Here is a 26903-nt window from a genome sequence, read left to right on the forward strand (position 1 = left end):
GGAAAAGTTAAATCACCCCGAAAAGTTATGGGGGGAGGCAATTTCATTTAACAACTATATTTTGCAGTAGTCTCAACTTTAGTGCTCCTGGATTAAAAGTGAAGGGCTCTGTCATGAAAAAACTTCCCAAACTCATGATGCCCTCTGCCTCTAACAGTGTTGCAAGAAACAAGTGTTAGCACGCAAAAAATTTATCTGCTGCTAAAAGCAGTAGCTCCAAGTATTTGCAAGATGGGCCTTAAAACATCACTGTGACCACTAATTTATTCTTCAGGTCCTGCTTCTGGTTTGCAGAAGCTGCTTCTGGGGCAGGTGCCCTATCAATTACACTGGCAGAGCTGCTGGCCGTGCCGGGTCCTGCTGCTGCCACTACTGGTGGGGACCGCAGCCCCCTGGAGGCTCCACACACGCACTCTGCACACTGATGCACAATTATGTTTGCCTCCAGCCTGTTTGCTGCTTGTCATGCCTTTCATTTTAGAAGTAATCTTTGGAATTGCCTGGCGCTATGGTTGCCCAGGGCCTCACGCTCTGGGGATACTGGGACTTTCAGTCCTGACCTCAGCACTGCTCTGGGGCTGAAGTGGAAAGCGTGCGAAGCATTTTTTCCAGAGCTGTAAATGTTATAAATTGCTATGCTAAATGTTCATTACTACAAAGAAAGCTTTAAGTAAATGGTGCTCTCTGAAATGGTATTAAGATTATTCTGCAGTTTTGTGAGGTGAATTTGATCATCCTTGTGGGTCCCTTCCAACTCTCAATACTCTGTTCTGTGACTTTTTATTCCAAAAGGGTTTCACGATGGAGCAAAGAATATTCGGTATGTTTAACTTGATTTGTGCTGAGAAAATAATTTTCAATGTAGCTCTATTATTGCAGGCATACAGGGTATTGCAATAAACCTTGAAATTCTCCTCACATGCACATCACCTTTTTGAAAAGGCAGGATAAGAGGAAGGTTCACTTTGGTTTTGTGAGTGTATTGGGCCTTCAATAGGAATATATTGAATTGTCTCAAGTTCCAGCTCATCAAAGAGGCTGATGCACATGTTTATGCACTTTACTAAAAGAAGTTGAAATCCTTGCATCAGGACTGCAAAGTGCTCAGTGACTCACAGGAGGAGGTTGTTTAAACTATTAGGATGTACCAAAAATAGCTAGAACATAATTTTCTCTATCACATACTCTATGCAGGTATGTGATGACTTGGAAATGCTGAGGGCTGACCAAAGAAAAAGCTACCTACTTTTTAGGTCACAAGTAGTGACCCTGAGGTTTACACTTGAGGTCACAAGTGTAGCATCTTCCTGAAGTTGTCTTAGAAAAAGCATGGAAGTCCTTCATCCAGAAAACCATTCAAGCTCCCTGAATAAAGACGGTCAAATGCAGCCCAAACCCTGCTGCTGAAATGTGAATGAAGTTTCCATGCACAACTCTCTTTTCTTCTGTAAAATTTGAAATGCTATCTGAACAGATGACTCTTGGGACATCAGGCATAAGACGTAGTAAAGATTGCTCTGCAAACTGCCCTTTCAAAGCAGAGGCCTTAGGGAAATGAATGTGGTGGTAACAGATCTGTTTTCTTCAGAAAATAATACCTATTTTTATACCAACGTACAGTGTAGTCACTTTCTGTTGGCAGACTTCTCAAATATAAACACTTAGGGCTGGCTTTGTAGAGGAACCCAGAACAGGAATTGTAGATTGTTAAAAACAATTTTATCAAGCAAGGTGTGTGTCCTCACTGTGAATTGCACATATGTTACAAAATTGTCCAGCTTCAATTTGGAAAGGTGATCCAAAACTTCCGCAGAAAATGTACATGTACCCAGAAGTCACAATGTTATTTTGAAGGTCATGATTCTATGGTCATCACCACAGTCTCCCTCTACCCACTCAGCTACTTTTATTTTTGTACCCTCTTATTCTGTCTGGGATCAGGAGTATTGAAAGACTGGAGGAAAAAACCAAATAGCAACAAAAATCCCCATTTCTTCTACAAAACTTGCAAAGTCTCACTATTTTTCTGGGCCGGTGATGTAGACCTAAGAAAATGTAAGTAGTAATCTTATTCTCCTGTAGTGTTTTGTACAGTACTGAAATGTCAATGTTGCTTCTGTCCTTAGGCAGTGATAATGATCCTGTGAGCCATACAGACACATAGAGAACTTGTCTTCTTTCTCCACAACCTTTTTCTCACCTCTGAAAAACGCTGCCAACATGGCATAGGTGTGGCTGAACACAACTTCAGTATGATTTTCTATCTGGGTGCATATATATAAGAGACACAGAGCTCAGCAGTCTTTACGGCAATTGAGTTTGCTCTATGCTGACAGTTGGGATGGAAATGTTAATAGGAATTGTCATGAATCAAGTACTAGATACTATGCCTAATAAATAAAGAAGCTGTAGATCTGTGGTGCTGACAAAAAAATCCCCGAACCAAAAACCAAACTGCCCCAATCTAAACACAGGACCTTTTCAAGAATGGCATTGTAAGAAGTGGAATCTCCCTTCTTTAGTGGGACAGCTCTCACTGACTCAAGCTGCCATCTCATAGTTTTCCAAGTAAATTGGATCTGATTTCTGCCACTTTTTACCTGGAGACCAAGGAGGAAGTAGTGCTGGTTATTTATTTAATGGGTGTAACAGGGTATACCTGCCTTACAGCAGCTTGAGACAAAATCCTGGCAATTATGAATTCTGGCAAAGACATGAGAAATGGAGAAGGAAAAGACTCTCTCCTCTTTGTTTCCCAAAGCTGACTTCTTACAGCTGTCATCATGTCCCATCTGGGGTCCCTAAACACCTCCTTGGCCCTGCTCAGATTTGGTAAATTAGAATTATTAGTCTGTGATGTCGCTTTCCAATGCTCAATGCTATGTCTTCCCTTCATGGAGTTCTGAGTGTGAAAAACAGTTTTTCAAAATCCTAAGCAAGGACAGTCACTGGAGATGTTCTAACACTTGGTGCATTTACAAAGATTCTTCAGATGGTTGAATAAACCCTCTTTCTTTTTGCATGATTTCCTTTCTTTTTTTGATTTTACGTGTAGTTATGAATATTGAATATAGATTAACCAGAGCTTGCTTGGTCATCTCATGGCAAAAATTTGCTTGGGAGCACCTAAAATCACTGCTACTTCCAGACTGTGGTTACAAAGACTAAGACTTGTTTGCTGAGATACCTTCTGGCCATAGGATATCAGTAAAGGGTTAGAATCTCACAGTTGTTATCTGGGAGAGAATTTGAGGGCCCTGAAGGTGATAATGCTTACCATTCATCTGGTTAGCTTACTCAACATTTTATTCTATCTTTAGGCATATTTAGTGTGCAATATCAGGACGTGGGAATTTAAAGCTATTTCTCTACATCCCTCATTTTCTGGCTGCTCTTACTCTAATAATCTGTCATGCATGTTGGAACTTTGCACCAAAGTATAGCAATTGCTTGTGGGCCTTAATAGAATACAAACGTAGTGAGGACTTGATTCTTCTATATGAGTGTATCAGTATTAAGTATAAAAAACGCTTTCTTGAGCTATGAGAATCAGGGGATATACAAAATAATGTGCACCAGTGAAACTATGGGATCTGATCATAAATCCATGCAAAGATTCCCACTAACTTCAGTAGAACAGGATGAGTGCTACAGGAGATGGGTTTAGCCACCTGATTCATGACACTTTCAAGCCTCCCTAGTTGATGCCAACAGGTAGATTCTGCCAGGAAGAAGTTTGATATGCTAAACAAGGCTGAGCTCTGAATGTACTTTTGTACTAGCCCTGCAAAACAGGACTTTATTCCACATTTCTATACCTGGACAGAAGTGTACATGCCACAGAGAGACTAAAAATGTCAGGAAAGTTGCAGTTGCAGTTCATTCTGTACTGATTTGAAAGTATGATAGATAGTTGATCTGATGTCTGGGACAACAGACTCAGGGTAAGGGAATGACAACAGGTGCCATGTATTTTCTTTTGAATCTAAATAACAAGCTAGCTCCATTTCTAGTGGGAATATCCCTAGTGGTTGAAAAGAAAAAACCCAAACACCAACTTTTTCCATGCTGCCATCAAATAAAATTGGATGGATGAAGAAAATGTGATGTCAAGTGTAAAATAGAATGGATTTCACAATTTCCTGCCAGGGAGTCTATGGAGGTGCTTTTTAGGAACCTCAGAGATAAACTTGCATCCTTGCAAGAGCATTTGAGAAATATTAGGGACTGTCATTTGCTGATTTCACAGTGTTCAGAGTAACAGCCTCGGTAGGTGAGACTGGCTTCAATTCCTTCCTGTACTACAGGTATCCACTTTAAATCTGAGCAGATCCTTCCTGCCCTCCTTTGTTTTCCCCATTACCATAACAAAAACATCTTCTCACATCACAGAGCTATTGTAAGCACAAATGCCCTATCATCTTGTGAGGTGCCAAAACTATTTAAGCAGCATGCAGATGTATAAATATTGCACATGGGTATCTGGTGTGAGAACTCAAACCTCTCAGCTGCCTTTGCACAGGCATGCAGCAGCCAGCAATGTTGCTGAGGCTGCTCTTCTTAACTTTTACAAAACATCTGCATTCAGTGAGCAATGACACTAAAGCAGGCCTATTTTAGTTGTCTGACCAAGAAAGTTAATCACATGTTCTGAGCCAGGACTACATATTTTTTCTTTTTAGCTTACTACCCTGATTTATTTGTTTTCTTTGTATAAAATAAGGATTTTATGCTTTCTATAAGTAGTTTATTATGGATGATAAGTGAGCAAGCACTAATATAGTCAGATTAATAATCAGTTTATAACCAGGTTGATATCTCTTTAAGATATGTAAGTACTATTAGAAAGGTTTCTTTAAAAAGAAAAAAACATTGTTTTTTTCCAATGAAAGAATTGTTGCATTGAAGTGCAACTTTCAAAGCATTAGAACATAACTGTGAATGTTTATTTAGGCAATATTGACAGGACTAAAGAATGGAATAGCTTTAGAAAGTATATATATTTTTGTGAGTATATATTTACCCAAAAGAGGCTAAAACCTGAGTCCTGAAGTCTGAGGAAAACTTCTCATGTAAGTTTCAGCTAACAGATCACAATCATGTTGAAAACAGTGGAATTTTTTGGGGTCTGGGAGGGAATGTTGCCTTGATTTTCTGGGTTCTGTGATTCTGAACTATGAAAATGAAGAAGTTAGTCACCTTAAACCACTCTAACAATCACCTTACCATTGATTTCATCAAAATAATGCAATGGTTTTGCCAAATAAAGGGAATTGAATGAGTCTAAGCAGGGCAGAATTTGGAGTTGCTCAAGTGTCAGTCTGAGAGTTGGTGCAGAGCTGCTGCCTCCTGATAGGTCTTGCATCCACTCAGCCTAGTAAAAAGCTGTTTTTTCTCTTTGGGACATAGAAGGGAGCAGGAAAGATGGAAATCTGACTGTGACAATACTACTTGTAAGTGCTTTCAGGGTTCATACAAATATAAAAACAAACATGAAGGAGATAATTTTGGGCATTGTCTTAACGATTACAAGAATTCACACTGAGAACCTGAGCTTTACACCAAAGGAGAAAAGAAAAAAGACTATAGCATCTCCTTGCTGTTTGTTAATGCAAATTGAGTAACTGCAGAGAAACTGGAAAGCTTTGAATTTACCCTTCCAGCATCCCTGAAGGCACATGAGTCATAGCACCAACTATTTAATTTTTAAAAAAATTTTCTTTTTGGCCTCACTCCTGGTGGGTGTAATTTCTTCTCCTGGTGTTGTTCCACTGCATTTCAATACCAAAGGAGGAATGCTTTCTCCCTGGGGTATGTCCCACATCAGAATGCTGCCACATGCCCTGCATTTGACCTTTGCTTTTTATTTTTATTTCTATTTTTTGTTTAAAGAGAGGAAAGAGTTTGTTTTTTAGAAGAAGAATATTTAATTTTTCTCTCAGAAATGCTTTTATGATGATAGGACAGCTGTGGGAGAAAAAAACCCCAGAATTTATGCTTAAACAAAGGACAGGGAAAGGTCAGACAGCAATCTGCAGGACAGCAGAAACACTTCAGCTATTCCTCAGAGCAATTTCTCTGAGCAATGAAAGAAGTAAAACCAATTGCATATGCCTCAAACATGAAGCAAAAATACAGATAAAATAGATGTCAGACTGCATTTTCATACTTATTTTTGTCCTTGTAAAAAAATAGTGTAATTTCCAGACCACTACAACATCATTCACAGTGTGGTGTGCTGCTAATAAGGCTGGAGACAATGCAATTTCTTGTCAGTCATCAGTCAGAGGCTCTCAGGACAGATTTCATCAGAGAAAGAATCCACAGCATACGAGCCCTGCTTTTATTGTGAAATGTGTTTATTACTCATGAACCATTGTATGGTGATTTCCTTATAGCAATGTTTTTTTTCCTTCAATTTTCCCATCTCCTCTGCTAGCACATTCAGTGCGTAACCAACCCCAAGAAGTTCACTGCAGGCAAGTGATTTCAATATCAAAATGAAGCCTTTGGATAAGGAAACTTTCCTGTGGCAAAAGAAAATCAATGGGAAGGGAAGTCTGGGCTATACTGTAAGGGCTACATTGTGCCACTTTTCACTCCAGCTGAGTAGCATATTTTTTTTGGTAATATCTCATATTGGTTGGAATGGGATGTCAGGCACTACTGATTATCAAATCAACAGATCTATTTGGCCTGGAATATTTACTGAGAGGAGTGGAATAACGAAATGTAGTCCTAATCTATCCTGCAAAGTACTAACCATGATATTTTCTGGCAGCCAATGGGAATTCATAGTGAAGGCGACAAAAGAAAATATTCCTGCTTGCCTTGTATTAGACTTACCAGCATTAAAGCAACAAACAGCATACTGTGGTGCAGGTTATAAAAGTGACAGAGCCATATTCAACTCTGTCATTATAAAGAAAAAAAATAATTGAAAACAGATCATACAGTATTTGAAAACATGTTCATAGATATTTCAGTGCTTTTACAGAGGGGAAAGTGTCAAAGTGTTAATGAAAAAAATGATTGAAATATAAGAATTACAATCTCTTCATCAAAATACGTTTAAATATAATTTAGGCATAATTTTATTTTACAGGAAAAAAATTATAAATTTCCAAAGCCTTTCAAATTTTTATAAATTTTAAAAAATATTTTTTTAAATGAAGGCATACTTGGCTGTTTTGCCATTACTTATTTTGCACTTGTTATGTATGTTTGCCCATTTTTTCTAGAAAATACATTCATTCTTGTCTCATAGCCCAAGACACAGTACAAGATTCCAGGAGCTGCTATTAGAAAGAAAATGTAGGACTCCCTTCTTTCACAAGTCTAAGAAGCTTGGCAACACACATAAGTTGTTCCAGTGCTTTACTTGATTTAAAAGGCATAATGCAAGTTAAATTGACAATGTAAATGTAATGGGCTGTAAATGAATTCTTCCAAAGACCTCATTATCAGCATTGTTTGTTACAGAGATTTTACACTTATTTCAATCACAGTTTGTTTTGTGTAATTTACCCTCTAGCTTTTTCCCCAGTATCCCATTGTTCCTTCTGTAGGGAAGCCTCATGACCTCACACACAATAAATCACACTTGGGAACATTCTAGATGAGTGCAACAGTCTTCAGCGCTAACAGATAGGAAATTGGCAATTTAAACCACGTACATAAGATCTAAAGGATTTAGGGAGCCCTTTTTAGCCTGGAACAGATTTGATATTGAAAGCAGAGATCTGATGTCATGTTTAAATGGCACAACACCGTATGGTACAGACATCCCTGCTCTAAAAAGAGTATTTTTGCATGAGCACCAGCTCACAGAAAGTTTCACTGCATGCCCAAATTATCCCTGTCAGAGCTACAGGCCCTTGGCTGCACGGGGACACTGATAAGGAGAAGAGTATAACTTATATGATACTACTGTCATTGCTATGGAAGTGCTTACAGGCCAGCCAAAACCAGGGCTTGCCTATGCTAGGTGCTCAATTATTCCAAATTATTATTATATTCATGGTATGTTTTTATTCTGCTAGCTCTACATCCAGGAAAAATTAGACACTTTAGCTTAGAGGTAGTTTTGGTGGAAGGTTGGGGCTTATCTATCCATAAGAGGAACAAACCCCTCACGAATAAAAGTCAGTGTGAGTTCTGGCAATATAGAAAAAGCTATGAAGTGAATTCTGTGAATACAGCATGGCAGTAATTATTTTTCTTTTATTTTCCTTTTTTTTTTCCTTTTTTTTTGTGTCAACACATGATCTGTGAGAGATTGACCTAATTCCAGCCTGAACAGGTTTCCTCTACCATATAACTGCATTAGTGAACAGAAATACTAAATATGCATTACCATTATTCATGACAAACCATTTGCTAAATTAACTGAAATTACTGTATTCACATTCTCAGGAGCTGCTGTATGTACAGTCCTGAACTGAATGGACATGTTTTATAATTTGCTTTCGAAGCAGCACAGTATGGTGAAAGCTGATGAAATTCCTGCATGCAAGCACAGTGGAAGCCATTACCTAGAGAAGCAGCTGCTTCCCTTCTGTTGCACTAGAAATACATCATATTTATTGGAATTTAAAAAATAATCATGCCAGAGATTCATCCATATCTGGTGATGTGAAAATTTCGTGATATGAAAACAATTCCTTGGCTTTTAGAAGAGGATGGTCCAACATGTGAGCAACATCAGCAATGGACAAAGCTTTGCTGTGACAGAATGAAATGAAAGTGAGCAAACATGGGTAAAAATGAAATGGCTGAAATGTGTGGGGAGGAAATGCAGCCCATAACACAGCACAGACTGCCTATTTCTGTTATAAACATTATGCTTCCTAGAAGTGTGGCTATAAGAAGGCAGGGTATGGATATTTGCAAAATAATTACCAGAATTTGACTTGGGAAAAAACCCTGAGAAAAAGTTGAAAACCAGAACATCAAAAGCCAGGTGCTGTTCCCTACTGCCAAATTAACTTCATGAGGGGGATCTGGTGCCTGGTGACCTAGACTGCCGGCAGGATTCCTGGTTCAGAGAGGAATATAAAAGCAGAGGAGTGCCTTATGAGGCTACAGGTTTCTTTAACATCAGGGATGCTGATGAGAAGAGCCTTCACATTTTTATCTGAAACTTTGAGAAAACTTTAAAAATTATTAGGAAAAGCAGTGGATTAGACAGTCAAACAAGAAAAAAGAAATTAGTACTTTTCTTCTCTATTTTTCTTGTTGGATCCTGCTTTTCCTTGCTCCTTGACTTTCTTTCTCATGCAGACCTGTGCATCCACAGTACATTGTTCTCTTATAATCATTGCTTTTGAAATTCCAGAACATATTTTAAACATTGCCAAAGGGCTGACATAAATATGGGAGCTCTGTGCCTTCCCTTGTGCCAGCAGGTTGAATCCCTAACCCAGTCTGAGGTACTAAAAGACTTGATCTACTTACAGATGGATAAAATTTTTAAGCCAAATGCTGGCTTCCCGATATATGAGATATTCAACCCAAATGTCATACCTACATATCTGAATGACTAGTTAGCTTTTCTTTAAATCCATGTTTTTCTTCTAAAGAAGTTACCATGACATTGTGCTAGTTGGAATGGAATACCCTCTGTCAGACCTGCTCCTACTACAGGCATTCCTGATACATTTTGTTGTTGTGTTATTTGATTTAAATAGGCAACATGTAGAGGTGTGGTTTTAAATAATCACATTTAAATATACACATGGGTGTATAGTTTGAATTGTTAGCAAGAAGTATTGAACAGGATTTACTAGTTTATTTAATGAAGCTGAAGCATTGATTCCATTGTGGTTTTTTTCTCCCTCAGACAAATAGTTCCCTCCCACTCTGCCTCCTGCACCGAGGCATTTACCTTTTATGCAGAATGGCCCATCGTAGGCAGTTTTGGAGCAGTCACAGGAGTAGCCATTGTATTTCTCCACGCATTTCCCCCCGTTGGCACAGTACATGCCATAGCTGGTGCAGTGGCCGGAGCAGCCAGGCTTCACCCCAGGCGTGACCTTGGCTCTCTCTTCCAGGTCCAGCGTCACTCCGTTCATCCTCAGGGAACGAATGCAGCCCAGGAAGCCTCGCTGGCCTCCTGCAGCACCTGAGAGGGAATGCTGAACTGTGAGACAACACTGAATGGGTTCCATTGCTGTTGCTTCACATTAAATATCCTGCTAAGCCTGTGGTAACGTTGTAATAAGGACAAGGAATTGCCTTTTCCTAATGACAGCAGATCAGTGAAACCTAGCGCTTTGATATCATACCATTAGCAAGCATAAATAGTAGTTTTTTATCAATGCTTGCTTTATACTAATTAGACATTTGGGATTCTAGCCCTACACTGTAAGATTTCCTTTCATTTCAACTTCAATGTTTTTAGAGATAACAGTGGAAGAAATGGGCTTGGCTCAACTGCTAATGTGTAGCCTTTCTCTCCTAATGATTAATAATGGTGGGTGATAATAATAATGCCATAACATGCTATGCAGTGTTACATTTTTCAAAGCCACAATGGGCAAAGAAAAAAGGAGCCAAATCTCCATTCTCAGTTACAATAGGAAATATTCACATTGATTTCCAAGAAACATCACATATATTATTTACTTATCAGAGTCTAGACTGAAGGATGGAACACTGGAAAACTACATTTGACAATCTGGGTTGAGATGGCCTTTTATAGCAGCTAATAAGAATTATCCTTTTTCATCCCGAGTAAACACTCACTGAAAAAAATGTGATTTCATCTAGGAAAGACTTATCTGAGGCTGGATTAGAAACAACAATCAAAAAAAGCCCAAACTAAAAAATGTGAGTAAATAACAATGAGTGCTGGCATCTTTTCTGCTCATCCCGCCTCTCTTTGACTACTGCAGTGCTGCAGGTGCCAGAGTCCCTGAGGAGATGTGAATGCTCATCACCACTGAGCACAGAGGTTGATGTTTACCTGAATGGAAAAGAGGATTAAATGCAAACCAGAGTGGGCTGCTCCAAACCAAGCACCAGTAACTGGAGTAGGAGCAGGCAAGGCTTGGTGTCTGCTGAGTGCACATGGCAGAGGTGTTCTGGTGTGATTCCATTCTATGTACACTCATATATACTACAGTGATGAAAAACCACCTTTCCCCTGCCACTAACTGTCCTAGCCCCTAGGACACAAGGTCATCACCCCCCGGTCCCTCTTGCTCACCTAAAGAACAGATACTTATTCTACAGAAAATGGAAAAGGAGGCACTAAAACAATTCTTGTTCACCATTACTCTTCAGGGCCCTGATATTCAGGTATTCATTTTGGGCACTCCAACTCAAATCCATTCAAAGTCTGACTCCAGGTAAAGTTTAAAGCTGTTCTCTGATATGTGTGCTCCAATCACCAAGTTATATGAAATAGATGTAATTCAGAAAGAAAAAAAATCTGGTAGAGATTATGACATTAGTTTTTTTGGCAATAAAGGTACTATGTATTTCAAAACATTGCTAGTGTTACAGTCAATTCAATACTAACAAATAAAATCATCATTATCAACAATTCTCAAAGAACTCAGGCTAGGAAAAATTTCCATCTTTTCCTGTTTACAGCAAAGGTTTTGGTATTTTTTAAAGGTTAAGTGTTCCTCTTTTAAACAAACTTTATCTTTGAGCTTATTTTGAAACTGCCATTTCTAGGACCACAGCAGCAAAGGAGAATCTGAGCTTATAAATAACACCTGCACATGTGGTGACACATTATACACAGTTTGCAGTGACACTGGGCTGATTACTAAGGCAATGAAGGCTTTAAACATAATCTTAATTCATTTGAGTTGTTGAATGCTGACTGACATGGAGAAAAAAAATGATTTTTTTCTCTTTTCACTTCCTTCTTCTCTTGTAACAGATATCTAGAGAGGTATGACAGTGCTTCTTTGCTCAACATTTCATGCAGTTCTGATTCCAGCTAATGGCACTTGGCATGTCAGCACTTTACAGCCCTGCGGCTCACAGTTGGAGAAATACAAATGCTGCTGGAATAGCCTGCCCCAAATGTAGTGGAAACCAGTAGCTCCAGAAAGCAGCTGGACTAACTTGGTTCCAGGGAATGCATTTGTGTAACAGTGTGTGGTGCTTTCCTACATCAAATGAGTAAATAGCCCACGGGACTAAAGGCAAAAGACTGCAGTGAGAGCTGTGAATGCAAAAGTATGGCCAATGATCAAATCCAAAGAGGCTGGAAGTGCTGCTGAGGCTAGGATGGGCACTGCAGGCACATGCAGTCCTGGCAAGAACTCTGCAGAAGTTTTTACTTCTGTGGTGAAAAAGTGTTTGTGTGTCTGGGAAGAGACTCAGCAAAAAAGGAGTTTGGCACTGCAGTTTGCTGGAGGCACTATCAGCCAGGAGGTGCAGGTGGAGAGAGACAACAAGGACAAGTTTCTAATGCACAATATTTTTCTCTTAGTTGATCTTTGTATTTCTGTAATTATGGACACATTCGTCCTTTTTTTTTTTTTCTTTGTTTTTTTCTTTTTTCCCCCCTCTTTGCTGTCCCACTCGAGGTGCACAGCTTTCCACATTCACTAACTGCTGCTGGCAAGACACGAGGCAAAGTATGTTCAGCACTCTGAGAGCAAAGCCCGGCTGCCTCCTCTGCACCTTACCAACATAGAGCTGGCTGTACAATTCCAGACGTGTGTGCCCTTCTGTTGGAGCTTTCCGGACCTCCAGGGGTAGCTGGTCCACCTGCAAGCTGGCCTGCTTGACATTCCTCTCGGCATTGACCCGGTGCCATTGGTCATCGTTGAGCGGGTTGGGAGATCTCACCACGATTTCCACCGGCCCATTCCCGACATCGAACGAGAAGGAGACCTCAGTAGCAGCTGAAATAGAAAGCAAGAGGTGTCCACAATTTGTTTGCAGTCTTGTTTGTAAACACATTCACTTCCCAAAAAGTAAGGAGTCATATCAGATAGAAACGTGCTCTGCTAAGTCATCTTTCTGAATTTATAAGCACATTCAATTCCTTCTAACTTGAGTAGGAGTTCGACTTTTAGAAGAAGTCAAACTTCTTGACTTCATCAGCAGACCCTCAAACAATTGCATTAATCTTTGTACTCTGCAGCCTTCCAGTTTACATTTTTTAAAATTATTTTTTAAAGGAATAAGCTTTTTGATAAAGAAATGGTGGAGAAATCTAAATTTTTGTTTTGATTTTGAGGGGCAATTAATTCTTGCAATGAACTAATAATGCTGTGGTTAAGATCCATGTGATATTTTATGAAAAAGAAATGGATTTTTAGTAAGCTCTACAGTGCTCTGCTTATAGTGTGTGATTAAAACCATGTTTAGAAATTTTATGATTTTCCATTAAGCACTACTAGTCACTCCTTCAGGTCATCCTTGGCAAATATATAATTGATAACTATTATTGAATGTTGAGTATGATTAATAAGATATAAATTATTTTAATAAAGTAGTATAATTATGAATTTCTTGAGATTTAGTTTATATATCTTTGTGCTGCAAATTCTATTCTGGTGGCAAAAGATCTGATGAAAGGGTTAAAAGAGAATGGATTATCAATTACAGCATTCACAAATGAGGATACTAGACAGAAGTAAAGACAACCCAGAGTTCAATTTAATTTGGTTTTCCTAAGCACGAAATAAAAAAGCCAGAGCTCCCTTTTAATTCCCTTCAAAGATCTTGGGTGCCCAATTAGGGTCTAAGTGTTCCAGTACAGCTGAGGTTTCTGCTTAGGTTGAATTGATAATACACTATTATAAAACTCTTATTCAGCAAGGCTATTAAATTGGGGTAAAAGCACCACTCCATGTTCATTATCACTAACAATGCTGATAAATAGTGCGAAATATTTTTGTACATGACCTAATAGATTTTCACAAGGTTATATCAGATAGACTTGACAGCATTTTAAAGAAAATTCAGTGGATAGGAATAAAGTTTTTTACAGAAAATTTGCTTTCAACATAAATTTATTATATAATTGATTTTTTTTTTTCAAAATTGGCTACTTCTAAAAGAAAAAAAATGAAAAGCTGTTGTTCTTTCTGTTCTCTATTGAATAAAATAATTTAATTTGTTGAATAAACTGCCTTTTATAAGCCATGGATTTAGTCTGTTTGTCCTTTTGCACTTTACAAGGCACAAAATCTGTATAAGCCAAAGCTTGCTGTTACAGAAATAAAGATATTTAGTTTTAATGTTATTATGTTTTGTAACTTCAGTGGTTCTGCCAATAAACCCAGGCAAAGTAGGAATTAGAGTAAAACCTCTCCAGTACTTAAATTGTATGTTGTATTCAAGTCTGTTTTCAAGCGTGTGTGTATAATTCTCCTTTAATTCTGCTTTGAAGAACTGCCTCAGATCTCTTCACTGTCAGGCTTGAATAGTTTCCCAAAAGCTGTCAGTCCACAGGACTGTAAAATAAGGACCTCTTAGCAGACTTTTCCTCTTATTCTGAGGCAGCTGATGACATTGTCAATATTGCTACTGTGTACTTTGACTATTATCTATCCAGAATTTTTGAAAACTGCCATAAGAATGCTTCTTTGCAAACATTTGGTCTTCTGGATAGAAGTATCCCTAAGTTTTCAAAGGAAAGTTTTTCTTCTTTTAAAAGGGAAAGTGAAGAAAATTGGCAAATAAAGATATTTCAAGTAGAAGCTCTGTCCCTGCATAATCTAACTTTATGCATGGCTTTAAACTAAAATTTGTATCACAGACTAAAATATATGTAATTAAATTTGTAGTTTTTGGAGAAAATCAGTCCATTTGAAATTAGTATCAATTATATAAATGTATATTATATTTTTATATAATATTTTTATATTTAATCTTATATTTAGGGAAAGAATAGCTTTCCAGCAAAATCTTGTCATCATAGGCCATTGTCAGTACATGTATCTGCTGAGATGCTGAAAGTTAGAGAAGATAATACTACATCTATCGGCTTCCTGATCCTTCCTCAACCTACCAAAAACATGATTCCCATACCAAAGGCAAGGAAATGCATTTTCTAGACTGATGGACTGAAAAAAACATGAAATATGTCAATGAAAAGAGCTTCACAGATGGCCAGAGGCTGCAAATAGAATGTCTCACATACAAGTTATGTTACTAGTTATGACTCTTCATTCTTAGCTCCATTTTCAGTCTCTGGAATAAGTACTTTCCAACCAGGGACATCTCTGAGTAAGATGACAGGTCATAACACAAATGGATGAATATCTGACCACAGGCACATTAGTCAGAAAATGAAGACAAAAGAAATTTCATACCCCCGAAAAATGAGACAGGTAGCCTGGTGACAACTGACAGGCAGAAGGCTGAGGTACTCAACATTCTTTTTGTCTCAGTTTTTATTGGCAATTGCTCTTCCCACATCTCTTGAGATCCTGACTCTCAAGGCTGGGGCAATGAAGAGTTCAAGGTTGGGTTTGAGCACACTGTGTTGCCCCCACTCCTTCTGTTTCCTCTACACTAGTTTTTCTGATGAGCAAGGTGTTGTTCTTTTGGTCAGCGAATAACTGTCCTGGCTGTGTCCCTTTCCAATGCCTTTGTTACCCTCATTCTCTTGACTGGAATAGAGAGAAAGCTTTGGCACTGTGCAAGCACTACTAGCAATAGGCAAAACACTGGTGTGGTATCAAAGCTACTCTAAGCAAAAATTCAAAACACACCACCATATGAGCTGCTGAGGAAAATGCTAACTCCACCTCAGCCAGAGCCAGTAGAGCATCCAATTAGTTCAGAAGTTCAGTGTAACTTCTTATACAAGAAGACTGGCAACTGTTTAGCTTTTTCCTTTCAGTGTGTTGTACTTTTCACTCTGTCTACACATACAATCCTTGTGTGATATAATCTCTTTTACTCAAATGCATCTTTGATTGATGTGACAGTGGTATTATTTTGTCAAACATTTGAGTACGGTGATTCAAAAAATATCTAACAAATGTGTGCATATGTGAGTATTTATTCAGAATGACTGACCCAGCACAGGATTTTTTTCAAAAAAAGATGTAGGAATTGAGCTGCAAAAAAATGACCAGAGGTTTGTACTGGTCACTTTTGAGGTAATGAAGTGAATTTTCCTAATAATAATTTTATTTTCCAGCCTACCAAATGCCATAAAACTAAAGCCAGTTTTTCTAAGAAATGAGAATAATAATCAGACTTTGAACAAATGTCTGAAGTTGCCTAATTATTAAAAAAAACAGTTAGTGTGGGTTTTAATTTATTCAGTTAGAACAGGATTTTGTGATGAAAATTTCATAAAATTGAACAAGAGTGAATTTTTTATGTACTCCTACTACATAAATTCACTCAATACACTGAGGTTTGTGGCTGAGTTTTACCCTTTCTGTGCCTTGCACAATTACATATAATTAAATCTGAGCACGTTTCTCTCATCGATTCAATTTTCTAAGGTCTCAGGATATTGTCAGCCATCTGTTCAGAACACAGAAGAGCAACTCTGGCAAACAAAATGCCCTTCTCACTCTTTGTTCTGTGTTGTTTTTACCTCTATTTGTGCTTCACCATTTCCTCATCTTAAATCTATGAGGCATTTGCACATAAAAATGAAGGGGTACAACTGAACCATTGTGCAGGAAGACCTGCAGAGGGCTGGAAGAGTGGACTGACAAGAACCTGTGAAGTTCAACAAAGACAAATATAAGAAGGTCCACAAAGATGATCAAAGTACTTGAAAGCCTGTTGTAGGAAAGCCTGAGAAAACTGTGTTTAGCTTTGAGAAAGAAGGCTTGGGGGAGACTTTTTCACCATTGTTCTGGTATTTAAGGGGTGGCTACAAAGAAGATGGAGAAATCCTTTTGATTGGAAGTCACATGGAAAAGATGAAGGGTAATGGGTACAGGTTACTCCTGGGGACACAAAAGATAGAAATTTTTCACGATGAGAACAATCAGCTACTGGGATAATGTTTCCAAGGAAGTGGTAGGTTCCTCTCCACTGGACACTTTTAAGATTCAGCTGGACAGGCTGTTAGGACATTTTGTCTAGACTGTCCTTCTTTTGAGAAAGGTTGGGCCACATGATTCTTGAGACTCCTTCTAACCTGGCATGATTTGATCTGTAATTCCATGATTCTATGACTGCTTTGTCTGTAGGAGTCCATGGTTCTTGGGTCCTTCCTTTCAAGGCTTTCTAGTAGATATTAGTTAAACACAAGTTTAAGCAGGGTCAGCTGCAGGAGAAGCAGCACACAATTCTATGTCCTTTGCTACGCACAAGGTCAAGTTACATGAGCTGATAGACATTTCTAACATTCAAGATCTGTGACCAGCTAGATCTCCCATCTTCCTTGAACTCCTTGTGTTTCAAGGGGTTTTTTTTCCTTCTCCCCTGTTTTCTAGTTTCATCTTTGTAGATGATTTTCAGGCTAGGATCTCTAGTTATAATGGGGCTGCCAGGAAAGAAAGAGATGTTAATGGATGGGTGGGTACTCACTAGATGCTAAACAGTAGGTGGATGTCCTCAAGACACATAAACTGGGGAAAAAAAGGAAGATGGATTGCAACCCTTCTCTCAACCACCTCTCTAATGTATGCCCATGTCTCCATTTTTCATGTCCTCCCTTGTACTTTGTTTCTCTTACATCCCCTGATATATTTTTATACCCTTCAAATGGGACTGACTGATGTTTTAGTTGACTTACATCAAAGAGACGAGTTTCTAACTGCTTTAGAATCCTTTTGAAATCCCATTCTTAGAAATAAATGCCATGTTACATCTAGAATCAGAGTTCACTCACTTGGCTGTAAAATAACTTACAACAGTAAGCTATAAACTGTGAACTGAATCTGCCAGAGATATATTTGTGCTGAGAAAACAACAGCTTGAAAATATTGTAACTCTGTAAGGGCAACATCTGCCAAACTTCTTGGACAGTTTGTACATACACCTCTGACAAAAGGCTCACTCTCTGATCCTGTAGACAGAATTCAGTGAAATGGTTGAAAATGAAAAAACTTAATAAAAAGAGAGAGATGATAGATATTTCTAGAGCTAGTGGTCTATACATTGTTATACAAAATGTATAAAATGGCCAAGATTATCAAATGGTCACGATCAGTTCTGATGTATATAGTTATTGGAATCCTTCCCTCTGCCTTTAATAGATAGAAAATAAGACTCTGAATAGAAAAGAAGGCATTCTAGGATTTGAAAGTAACTAGCCTGTCCACCCTTCCCTCTTATACTCAGATCTTTGTGTTTAAAGACAGTTTCATAAAGTCATCTCTAAATTTCCTTCCCTGGTGCCCTCATTTGCACAGGGCTGAGAGAGACCATGTCAATGCTGACATGGAAACAACATTGGTAGATTGTTCCTGGCTGCCAGAAATAGGTGGAAGGGGCTACAGATGCTACTGTGAAGTGCCATATTGGAACACAGGATCTGCTTTAAGGAGGCCACTTCTCAAAGGGCACGACTTAAAATAAAAGCTACCAAAGCAACATAAGAGAAAAATTGTTGATCCAAGTTGCTTGACTGCAATACAGAAATTACTGTGTAGCTTGGCTGTCTGTTAATAATCAGGTAGTTGTCAAAAATCATAACTGTATTTACAATAATGGGACTAAGCATCTGGATGGCTTCATCATTTATCTAATTCCCAAATGAAAAGTCCATTTGAACTAATGAGCAGAACCTTCATTCATTTGACCAAATGACAGTGCATATCCATGCCCAAGACTTCAGTGATCCCTGAGTTAAGTGCCAAATGAACCAGCTCTGAAAACTGCACAGCTGCATCAGCATGATGCTATGCCAACAGTAATTAGTTCTAATGAGAGACTATACTGCACTGAGGATCAATCCCAGCATAGCTGAGTGCTGATTTATGTGGACATGCTATATCTTCCTCAGAAACAGCTCAGAGATCTCTCTAACATAGGGGCTCACTGTACAGACTAGACACACTCTATATTTTCCTGCGGGTTACAGGTAAAATAAAGAAACAATCATGAAACTTTACATTCTTTTGAATCTTATGCAGTCATTTATGTAAGTGCCAGGAAGGAAAAAAGGGTGTCTAAAGCTATTGCTTTGATTTAATATATAAGATCCACTTCTCATGTGTAAATCCACCTACAAGATACAATACAAGTGAGGCTCATTGTGTCTCTGAACCCTTAGAACAAGCTGATATTCTGTAGGGAATGAACAATCCATTTGTGTCTGAGGGTTACCAATGTAACAAGTGAATTGGGGACATCAAGACTGGACACAGACTGAACTAAAAGGATTGATTCCTTACTTTTAGCTTTCATATTTTCTAGATTCTGTACTGCATGAATATAAAACTCTGAACTTCATCTAAAGTATTAGCAAGTTCTCTTCATAGTTTAGTTAGACAAAAAAATCCTTTTTCCAGCCTGAGAACCAAGGACATCATTGCAGCTTCAGGCCCCAAAACTATAAACAACAGCAAATTGAGGAGAGCAATCTGGGAGGATGGGACTTCATAACCTGAAGCTGTAATTGGACAATTAGCCCCAATATGTAAATGGACCAAAACTTATAAAAGTGTGAAAACTCGTGACTCGTGACATCTTGGGTGGAGCCACAGCCGAGATTTTGTACTACCCAAGGTGTATCCTTCAAAGGCCTTTTAATAAATACCAACTTTAATCCTTTAACACTGTCTAGCCTCTGTTCTAGGCAGCCTCTCAAGGCATCAGGTGGATTTTGCAGTCCCGAGATATATCGATCAGGTAAGGAGCAAAGTCAGGCAAACTTAAACTTCCATCTCCACAAGGAGATATTTAATAGGGTTCCTAGGGACACTGCCCTCAGGGGAGAAGAGCAGATCTGGCAGGTTTTTAAGGAAGTCTTCCACAGAGCACAATAACTGACAATCTCCAGGAGCAAGAAATTAGGCAGGGAAAACAAGGGATGGGCACGGCTGAGTAGGGAAGTGCTGGTCAAATTAAAGGGAAAGAAGAAAATGCACAGGCAGTGGCAACATGGACAGGAAACCTGGGAAGAGTACAGAGATTAATTACAGCTGAGGAACGCCAACCTGAGGAAGCTGAACCTGGCAAGGGATGCAAGGAATAACAGAAAAGGCTTCCACAGGTCTGTTAACCAGAAAAGGAAGGTCAAAGAAGGTGCACCCACCCCTGATAAACAGTGGTGGAACATTGGTAACAATGGATGAGGATCCAAATAAGGCTGAGGTACTCAACACCTCTTTTGCCTTCAAGTCTTCAATGACAACCTTCCCATGCCTCTCCAGTGGATGGACAGCAAGATGGGGACTGGAGGAGCAAAGAACTTCTCACTGTAAGTAGAGGTCAGGTTCATGACTATCTGTGGAACCTGAATGTGCATAAGTCTGTGGAACCCAATGAGATGTTCTCCTAGAGTCCTGAGAGAACTGGCTGATGGTTAGTCAGGCACAATTTTCTCTTGGTGAAGCCATGTTGGCTGTCTCTAATCACCTCCCTGTCATGCGTATGCCTTGACATAACTTCCAGGAGGATCTGTTCAGATCCTGGCAGAGAGTTAAGGCTGACCAGTAACTCCCAAGGTTCTCTTCTTCACCTTTTCCCAGTCACTGGAGACTTTGCCTGAGTGTCATGATATTTCAAATATCACAGAGCATAGCTTGGCAGCTACAGTAGCAAGTTCTCTCAGGACCATGGGATGCATCTTGTCAATCCCAGGGCTCTACGTTTGTTCACGTTCCTCAGGGAATCTTGAAGCTGAGTTGAGTTGCAATGAGAAAAACCTTTTCCTCCCAGTCCCTGCCCTGATGTTCAGGGACTTGAGATGTGTGGGAAGAGAGATTACCATATGTACTGGTAAAATACTAGTTTCCTGCAAAAAAGGACGTACAGTAAGAAGTACAGTTATTGGCATTAACATTTTGATAATGTATCTATAAAATTAGTTTTAAATATTAGTGGTTTCTGACATTCTGTAACAGAATTACTGATTTCTCTCAGTGAAATTCTTGCTGCCTGGAGGAAATATTTTCAAACACATTTTTACTTCAGTCACCGAAAGTCTATAAACATGTATGGAAAGGAGAAAGGAAATTAACTTATAAAGGAAAAGTAAAGAAATGAAAACATGTATAACTGAATGGCTTTAATCATCACAGTTCTGGAAGAAATTATAGCATAATATTTAGAAAAGATCCAAATAGTAATCCAAGGGTAGATTTTTTTTCCCAAAGATTAAAGATTTAGTGAATATTTATGGTGAGCAGAATTCATTCAATTCCTGCGAAATTTCATTAGGAATACATCATTCTTCAGAATGTCTAAAGTTTCTTATGACCTTTTCAGTTTGTTTTTATCTTGCAATTTTCAAAGTATCCTGCACACCAGAAAAATTGTATCAGAATGAAAAATAAAGGAAAACACTTTGTTGAATGCAGGAAAGGCACCCCCTAAAGTGTTTAGCCTCATATTTTTGATCCTCATTTTCTCCACCATTTGGTCTGCAGCCTGAAGGCACTTGATTCAGCCTCTGCTGTGTGCAGTATCTACATCTGGCAGCTGCAAACTTGTAGTGACATTTCCTTGAGAATGGACAGGGAATCAGATCTGCTGAGAGATGTTGACCTGATTCAGCAAGAGCTGCTGTTTTCTTATGCATATGACTATGTTGCTACATTGTAAGACAAGACTGCACACAAATAAATTGTTTTGCTATATATTTAAAAGAAGTGAACTTTAACGCATTATTGTCCTTCTTCCTTCACAATACTAATATCTTCTGTCTAATAACATTTATAGCTGGACTCGTAATTTCAACAACTGGACAAGTAATAAGTCTAAATTCTAGTTTCAGTTTGCAGGAACAAATAATCTTTGGATTAATGGAAATCATATGTGTTAATTCTTTCATAATTTCATTTTATGACTGATCAAACATATTTTCATATATTTGTCTGACTGAATAACTAGCTTTCACTGCCTATGTTGGAATAGACTCTCTCTGCTGTGATAATCTTTGCCTATTGTATCCATGCTGAGCCTTATTATTTTCACCTGTGGTTTTAATCTTAAATATACAATATAGACCAGTGGGCTCAGAAGTACTGTACTGCACTGCACAGAGGCTACCTGAAACTGGCCAAAAACTCTCCAGGTGCAAGGTAGTAAAAAAAAAAAATAATTCCTGGCTTCTTTCACCTTGCAGAGAGACAACAGTTCCCATTTTACTGGCAGACAAGCAATATTTTGGAAAGGCATAGCTATACTGGAGCTCAAAATGAAGGGACATCAGAACTCAGTACAACACTTTTTCATCATGACTAAACATCTGTTTAAGGAAAAAGATAAGGAGGGATTTGGTTTTGATAATAACTAAGTTATTTTATCTCACTTTGAAATAATCTTGACTGCCAAAGAACCATTCAAAAATAAATACCAGTCTTCCTACACAGTACATTAGATGGCTTTGGGGGAGAAAAATAATTGAGTTAATGGAAGTACCAAGTTTTCTCATAAGAGATCATGCTAAGGCCAAATATGCCCTAAGAAAAAAATTATTTATTATCATTATTTATTAATTACTTCAGTTATGCTAATTGCACTGCAGCTGACTTGTAGATAAGCACTTGGAAACAACTTCCATACTTTCATGGTTGTGTTTTACTTGATACAGCAATTTTCAGCCATGGGCAGTAAGAACAAAATAAAAAAAAATATTATCAGTCCTGCATAAGCAAGGAACCAGAGAAAAGAGATGTGAAACGCCTTGTTTAAAGCCAAACATTAGATGGTTATAACAGGACTTTAAAAAACCCCACTTGCTTTAATTCTAACGCAATAAATACAATTTCAGAGAGATGTTACCTCCCATCTAGCAATCTCTCTTCCAATAACTATTTAGCTGCCTGGAAAGAAAGAAGGAACAGGAACGGTGACTCATTGAAGGTCTGTTGATTCATCTCATGAGAGTTACTAATGCTTAAAAAAAATACAGCAGCAATATCTCCTGGTCTCTTTTGTCACAGATGATTCACACAAAGGGAACTGTAGTCAGTGCACTGAGTGGAAAAGGGGAGGAGATGTGTGTTCTCCTGTCTGTAGTGGCTTATAATATACTTCATTATATCTTTTTAACTGCAGGACTTTACCATGAAACTGAATTGCTCCCATACAACAGAAGGGAGCACAACAAGGGGGAAGCAGAGACATCAGAACAGAGCTCTCCCATGCAGAATATAAAGGGTTTTGTGTAACTGATAGCTATTTTTTTTTTTTGGATGAAAGGCAAAATAAAAGCAGGTGGTAATGTTCATGAAATCAGATTTTGTCTGAGCATGGTAAAGCATCAGAGAGGTTTTTGGAAAGGAGAGAGTGGCTTATTTTACTATGAAAAATTGTTATGAATTTGGCACAGTTCTGAAGCTGCTGAGCAATGTGTTTAAGTGCTTATAAACAGACACAAGGATATTGACACCCCTCTCGAATATGTCACATTTGAATGCAATAAAAATCAGTCAAAACTGGAAATTTTGCATCATACCTCAATGGTAAGATCCTGGTGCGGGTTTGAAAACTAGACATCCAGACTGTCACTTTTCTGTGATGTCCTTTTATAAAAACACATTCCCTGTATGCTTTTCTCCCTCTCTGTGGTGCTTTTCTTATTCTGTAATTTGTTTATTAGCTGTAAGTTCTGCTGTGGACTGTGGCTAAGATTTATAAAGGTGTTTAGATGCCTGGGTGGTAGCGACTGAAAAACTTTTGCATCACAGCAGGGTCTCATGATGATATGAATTTATTGACTTTTCTGCTTGTCTGTGTAAGGTTTTGTCATTTGTAGTGCCTCTTTTATAAGCAATTTCTCATGGCTATTTATTTCTCTGGCTGTCCAGGGTCACCATCAGGGTAAGGACTCCATTGCACTATGCACTTTACTACCACAATAAAAAAAAGCCATCCAAAAATATGACTCAATTTTGTTTTTAGTGTAGTAACTCTGTACATGAAAAGGGTGCATGTGAGGGGGTGGGTAGATGGACCCAACTAACTCTGTCCCAGATTTTCTGACAAAGATTTTCTGCTCTGGAAAATATACTTGTAATAATTTATAGTTGCCAAAATCCAGAATGGATTTCCCAAGATGGAAGAAGATATCTTTGGTATTGTTTGCTTTTTATCCTGCAGCAGGAAGAAGTATCTACTAAGAATACAAACCAGAAGTATCATGGAGAGGTACAAGAGTGGGAAAGAGAACTGATCTGTTGGAAGTAAAAGTATCTTAGACTTCATGATGATTAGAGGTAGAAAACTTGATGCAGTATGTGAGTGAGGGAGCTGCCTGGTTTGGCCACCTTTTGTGAACTATTTTGCTGGAGTATGCATGAGTCTCAGGAAATGTAAAGCCAACAGGAGACCTGTTCTTCTTTCCTGCTATAGTAGTAGAAAACATAAAATGGTGAGAGAATTTATGGATTTATAAAACATTTGCTTCTAAGATTTCATACGAGTAGAGAGCTGTCTGCAGTGCATGATTTGAGACAAAAAGCTCTATTTTAAAAACAAAGTCAAGACATTTAGATCAAGAGGGTATAAAAAGTCTAAATTATGCAAGATCGTATTATGGCAGCCTTGTGATAGTAACTGCCTTCATGCTCTTAAAAATAGATTACTATTTTATCAACTTTTAAACAAAATTTTACATTAAGTTTTTATTTCCTTTCAAAATGTAAGAAATTATATGTGTTCAAAGTTTCTAAAGTTGTGAGTCGAAATATTAATTTTCCTTAGAACAACTGTAGCAAGGCATGATAGAAAGGCAGAACCCAAATGGAACATGATTTAAAAATGAATTAATTTCCATCATGATTTAAACTGATTTTCTTTTAAACTACCATTTAAACCATAGTGAAATGCTGCAAACTATTAGGCTGTGGATGGAACTCTATATAAACATTTAGCATATACCTACAAACACCTAGGGAGAAAATAATTGTATTTATTTGAATCAGTCTGTTGACATAATTTGAGTTAACCATCTGCATAAATATTTTAAGCACCATGGATACCACTGTATTATTATTAAAAACACCTCCACTTTCATTATAGCTAATCTTCTAGTCACAGAAAACCTTTTTCTACTTTAAAACTGAATTGCCTTGGTAAAACCAATAAAGACTAATTTAGACTTTCAATGGGCTAAGAAAACAATTGCTAACACTTTATCTAAAAAGTTCAACTTAAATACCAAGAAGAGTACTTTCAGAGTACCAAGATTCTCTTTATCCACTTAGAAGAATGATTCTCAAAAATATCTGAATAATTTAGGTCCAGAAGACCTACTGGATTGAGGCCACATAATCTGAGGAGACAATGAAACTTGGTTGGACCCTTTCAGATTTCCTCACTCTCGGCATTTCAAGTAATGGCATGATGTTGGTGACTGGGATTAAAGGTAAGAGTGACAGTGACAAAAGACAGTCAGGTCTTTGTGTGCATCCTCCCCCACCCCTCCTTTCTGCCCTCTCTGATGGGCAAAGAGGTTTGTCCCAAGAGGAGAACATCAGGTGGAAATTGATGTATTCTGGAAATGGGGGTGTTGAGATGTTTGTGATTGGCTTTGGTACACATCAGCCTGCATAAGGGTATAAAATAATGAGAGTTTTTTGTGTCTTTTTACTTCAAATTACAGGTAATTACAAAGAATGTGTAAACTGATGGAATTACCATATCTTTAATGATTTACTGACAAGATTTTACCCTGCAGTCAATCAAGGTAAGACTGCCCATAAAATCAGCAAGTGAAATAGATATCATTGCCTAATGTATGACAGACAAAAACAATATGAGAGCATATAATGGGTTTACCATAGTCAACACAATGGATGTCCTTCTTTGATTAAAAATCCCTCTGAATTTTTGGACGAAGAGAATTGTTATAGATTTAGCATATTTGATTTTTTTCTGAAAAGAGCAGTGATAGAAAACAGAATTGCAGAGACTGTTGATGAGATGGGTGAAGAGCAGGTCATCAGAAAATTAGACGACTTCTAATTTGGTTTGGGTCAAGTCATATTTGGTATTATAATAAATACCTTTACACAAGAAGTCAGCATATGTCTATTTTTTTTTCCTCTAGTAACACAAGGTTGGAGAGGTCAGAAAATAATACATAACACACAGTATCCCAGTGTAATCAGCCAAAAATTCCTAGGACAAATGAACAGCATAAGAATTAATGTCATTGTAGAGGGGACTGGTAAACCATTATGCGAATTAATGTTGATAGTTTGGATTACCTGTGTTTAAGAAAGAATTCAAGGCACTGTGAGTAGGGAGAACCTTATTAACTTAACCAGAGAATGGAACAAGACAAAATATCTTATGAGAAGAGATAATGTGAGTTTGTCTTGCTTAACACAGCAATTAAAATCGGGGAGAAGATATGATTGCACCATAAGCATACAAAGGGAGAGTAAATGCTAGGAAGTGAAAATAATTAGTTCAGCCAAAGAACAATACTGAAACAAGAATGCATGGCTGTAAAGAAAAGATGCAAAGCAAATTGTTAGGAATTAGAAGACTTCTAAAAAACAAAGATATGAGTCTGAAACAGCTGTCCAGCTGGCAAAGATTCAAACTATTTTCAATAGAGACTTGCATAAATTTAGGGAGCTAGGCACAGGTTATGCATTTTGGTTGTCTGTGACTGTGAGGATCTAAACTCAAGGACCCAGAAGGTTTGTTTCTGTCATATGCCTGTAGCATCTGGCAATTTTGTGCAGCATAGCAAATATTTACTTTCTGCATAAAAATGATTAGCTCACATGAAGAAGGTAACAAAGCCTCTGCAGCATCAGCATGGAACAGGAAGTAGACTGGAAATAAGGATGAAGACCTGAGATCAATTACTGGGTGGT

General features: G+C 38.1%; 1 protein-coding gene across 2 annotated transcripts in view; it reads right to left on the reverse strand.

Annotated features, from left to right (window-relative positions):
• The window catches only part of CNTNAP2 (contactin associated protein 2), a 1014456-nt gene that overhangs the window by 80695 nt on the left and 906858 nt on the right, over positions 1–26903 (reverse strand). For both annotated transcript variants that reach the window (XM_064419448.1, XM_064419458.1), the window contains 2 exons: positions 12654–12872; positions 9887–10123 (listed from right to left, as the gene is read on the reverse strand). In XM_064419448.1, the coding sequence (XP_064275518.1) occupies positions 9887–10123; positions 12654–12872 (456 nt within the window). The remainder of the gene's footprint in view (positions 1–9886; positions 10124–12653; positions 12873–26903) is intronic.

This window comes from Passer domesticus, chromosome 1 (genome assembly GCF_036417665.1).
Source record: "Passer domesticus isolate bPasDom1 chromosome 1, bPasDom1.hap1, whole genome shotgun sequence".
Lineage (NCBI taxonomy): Eukaryota > Metazoa > Chordata > Aves > Passeriformes > Passeridae > Passer > Passer domesticus.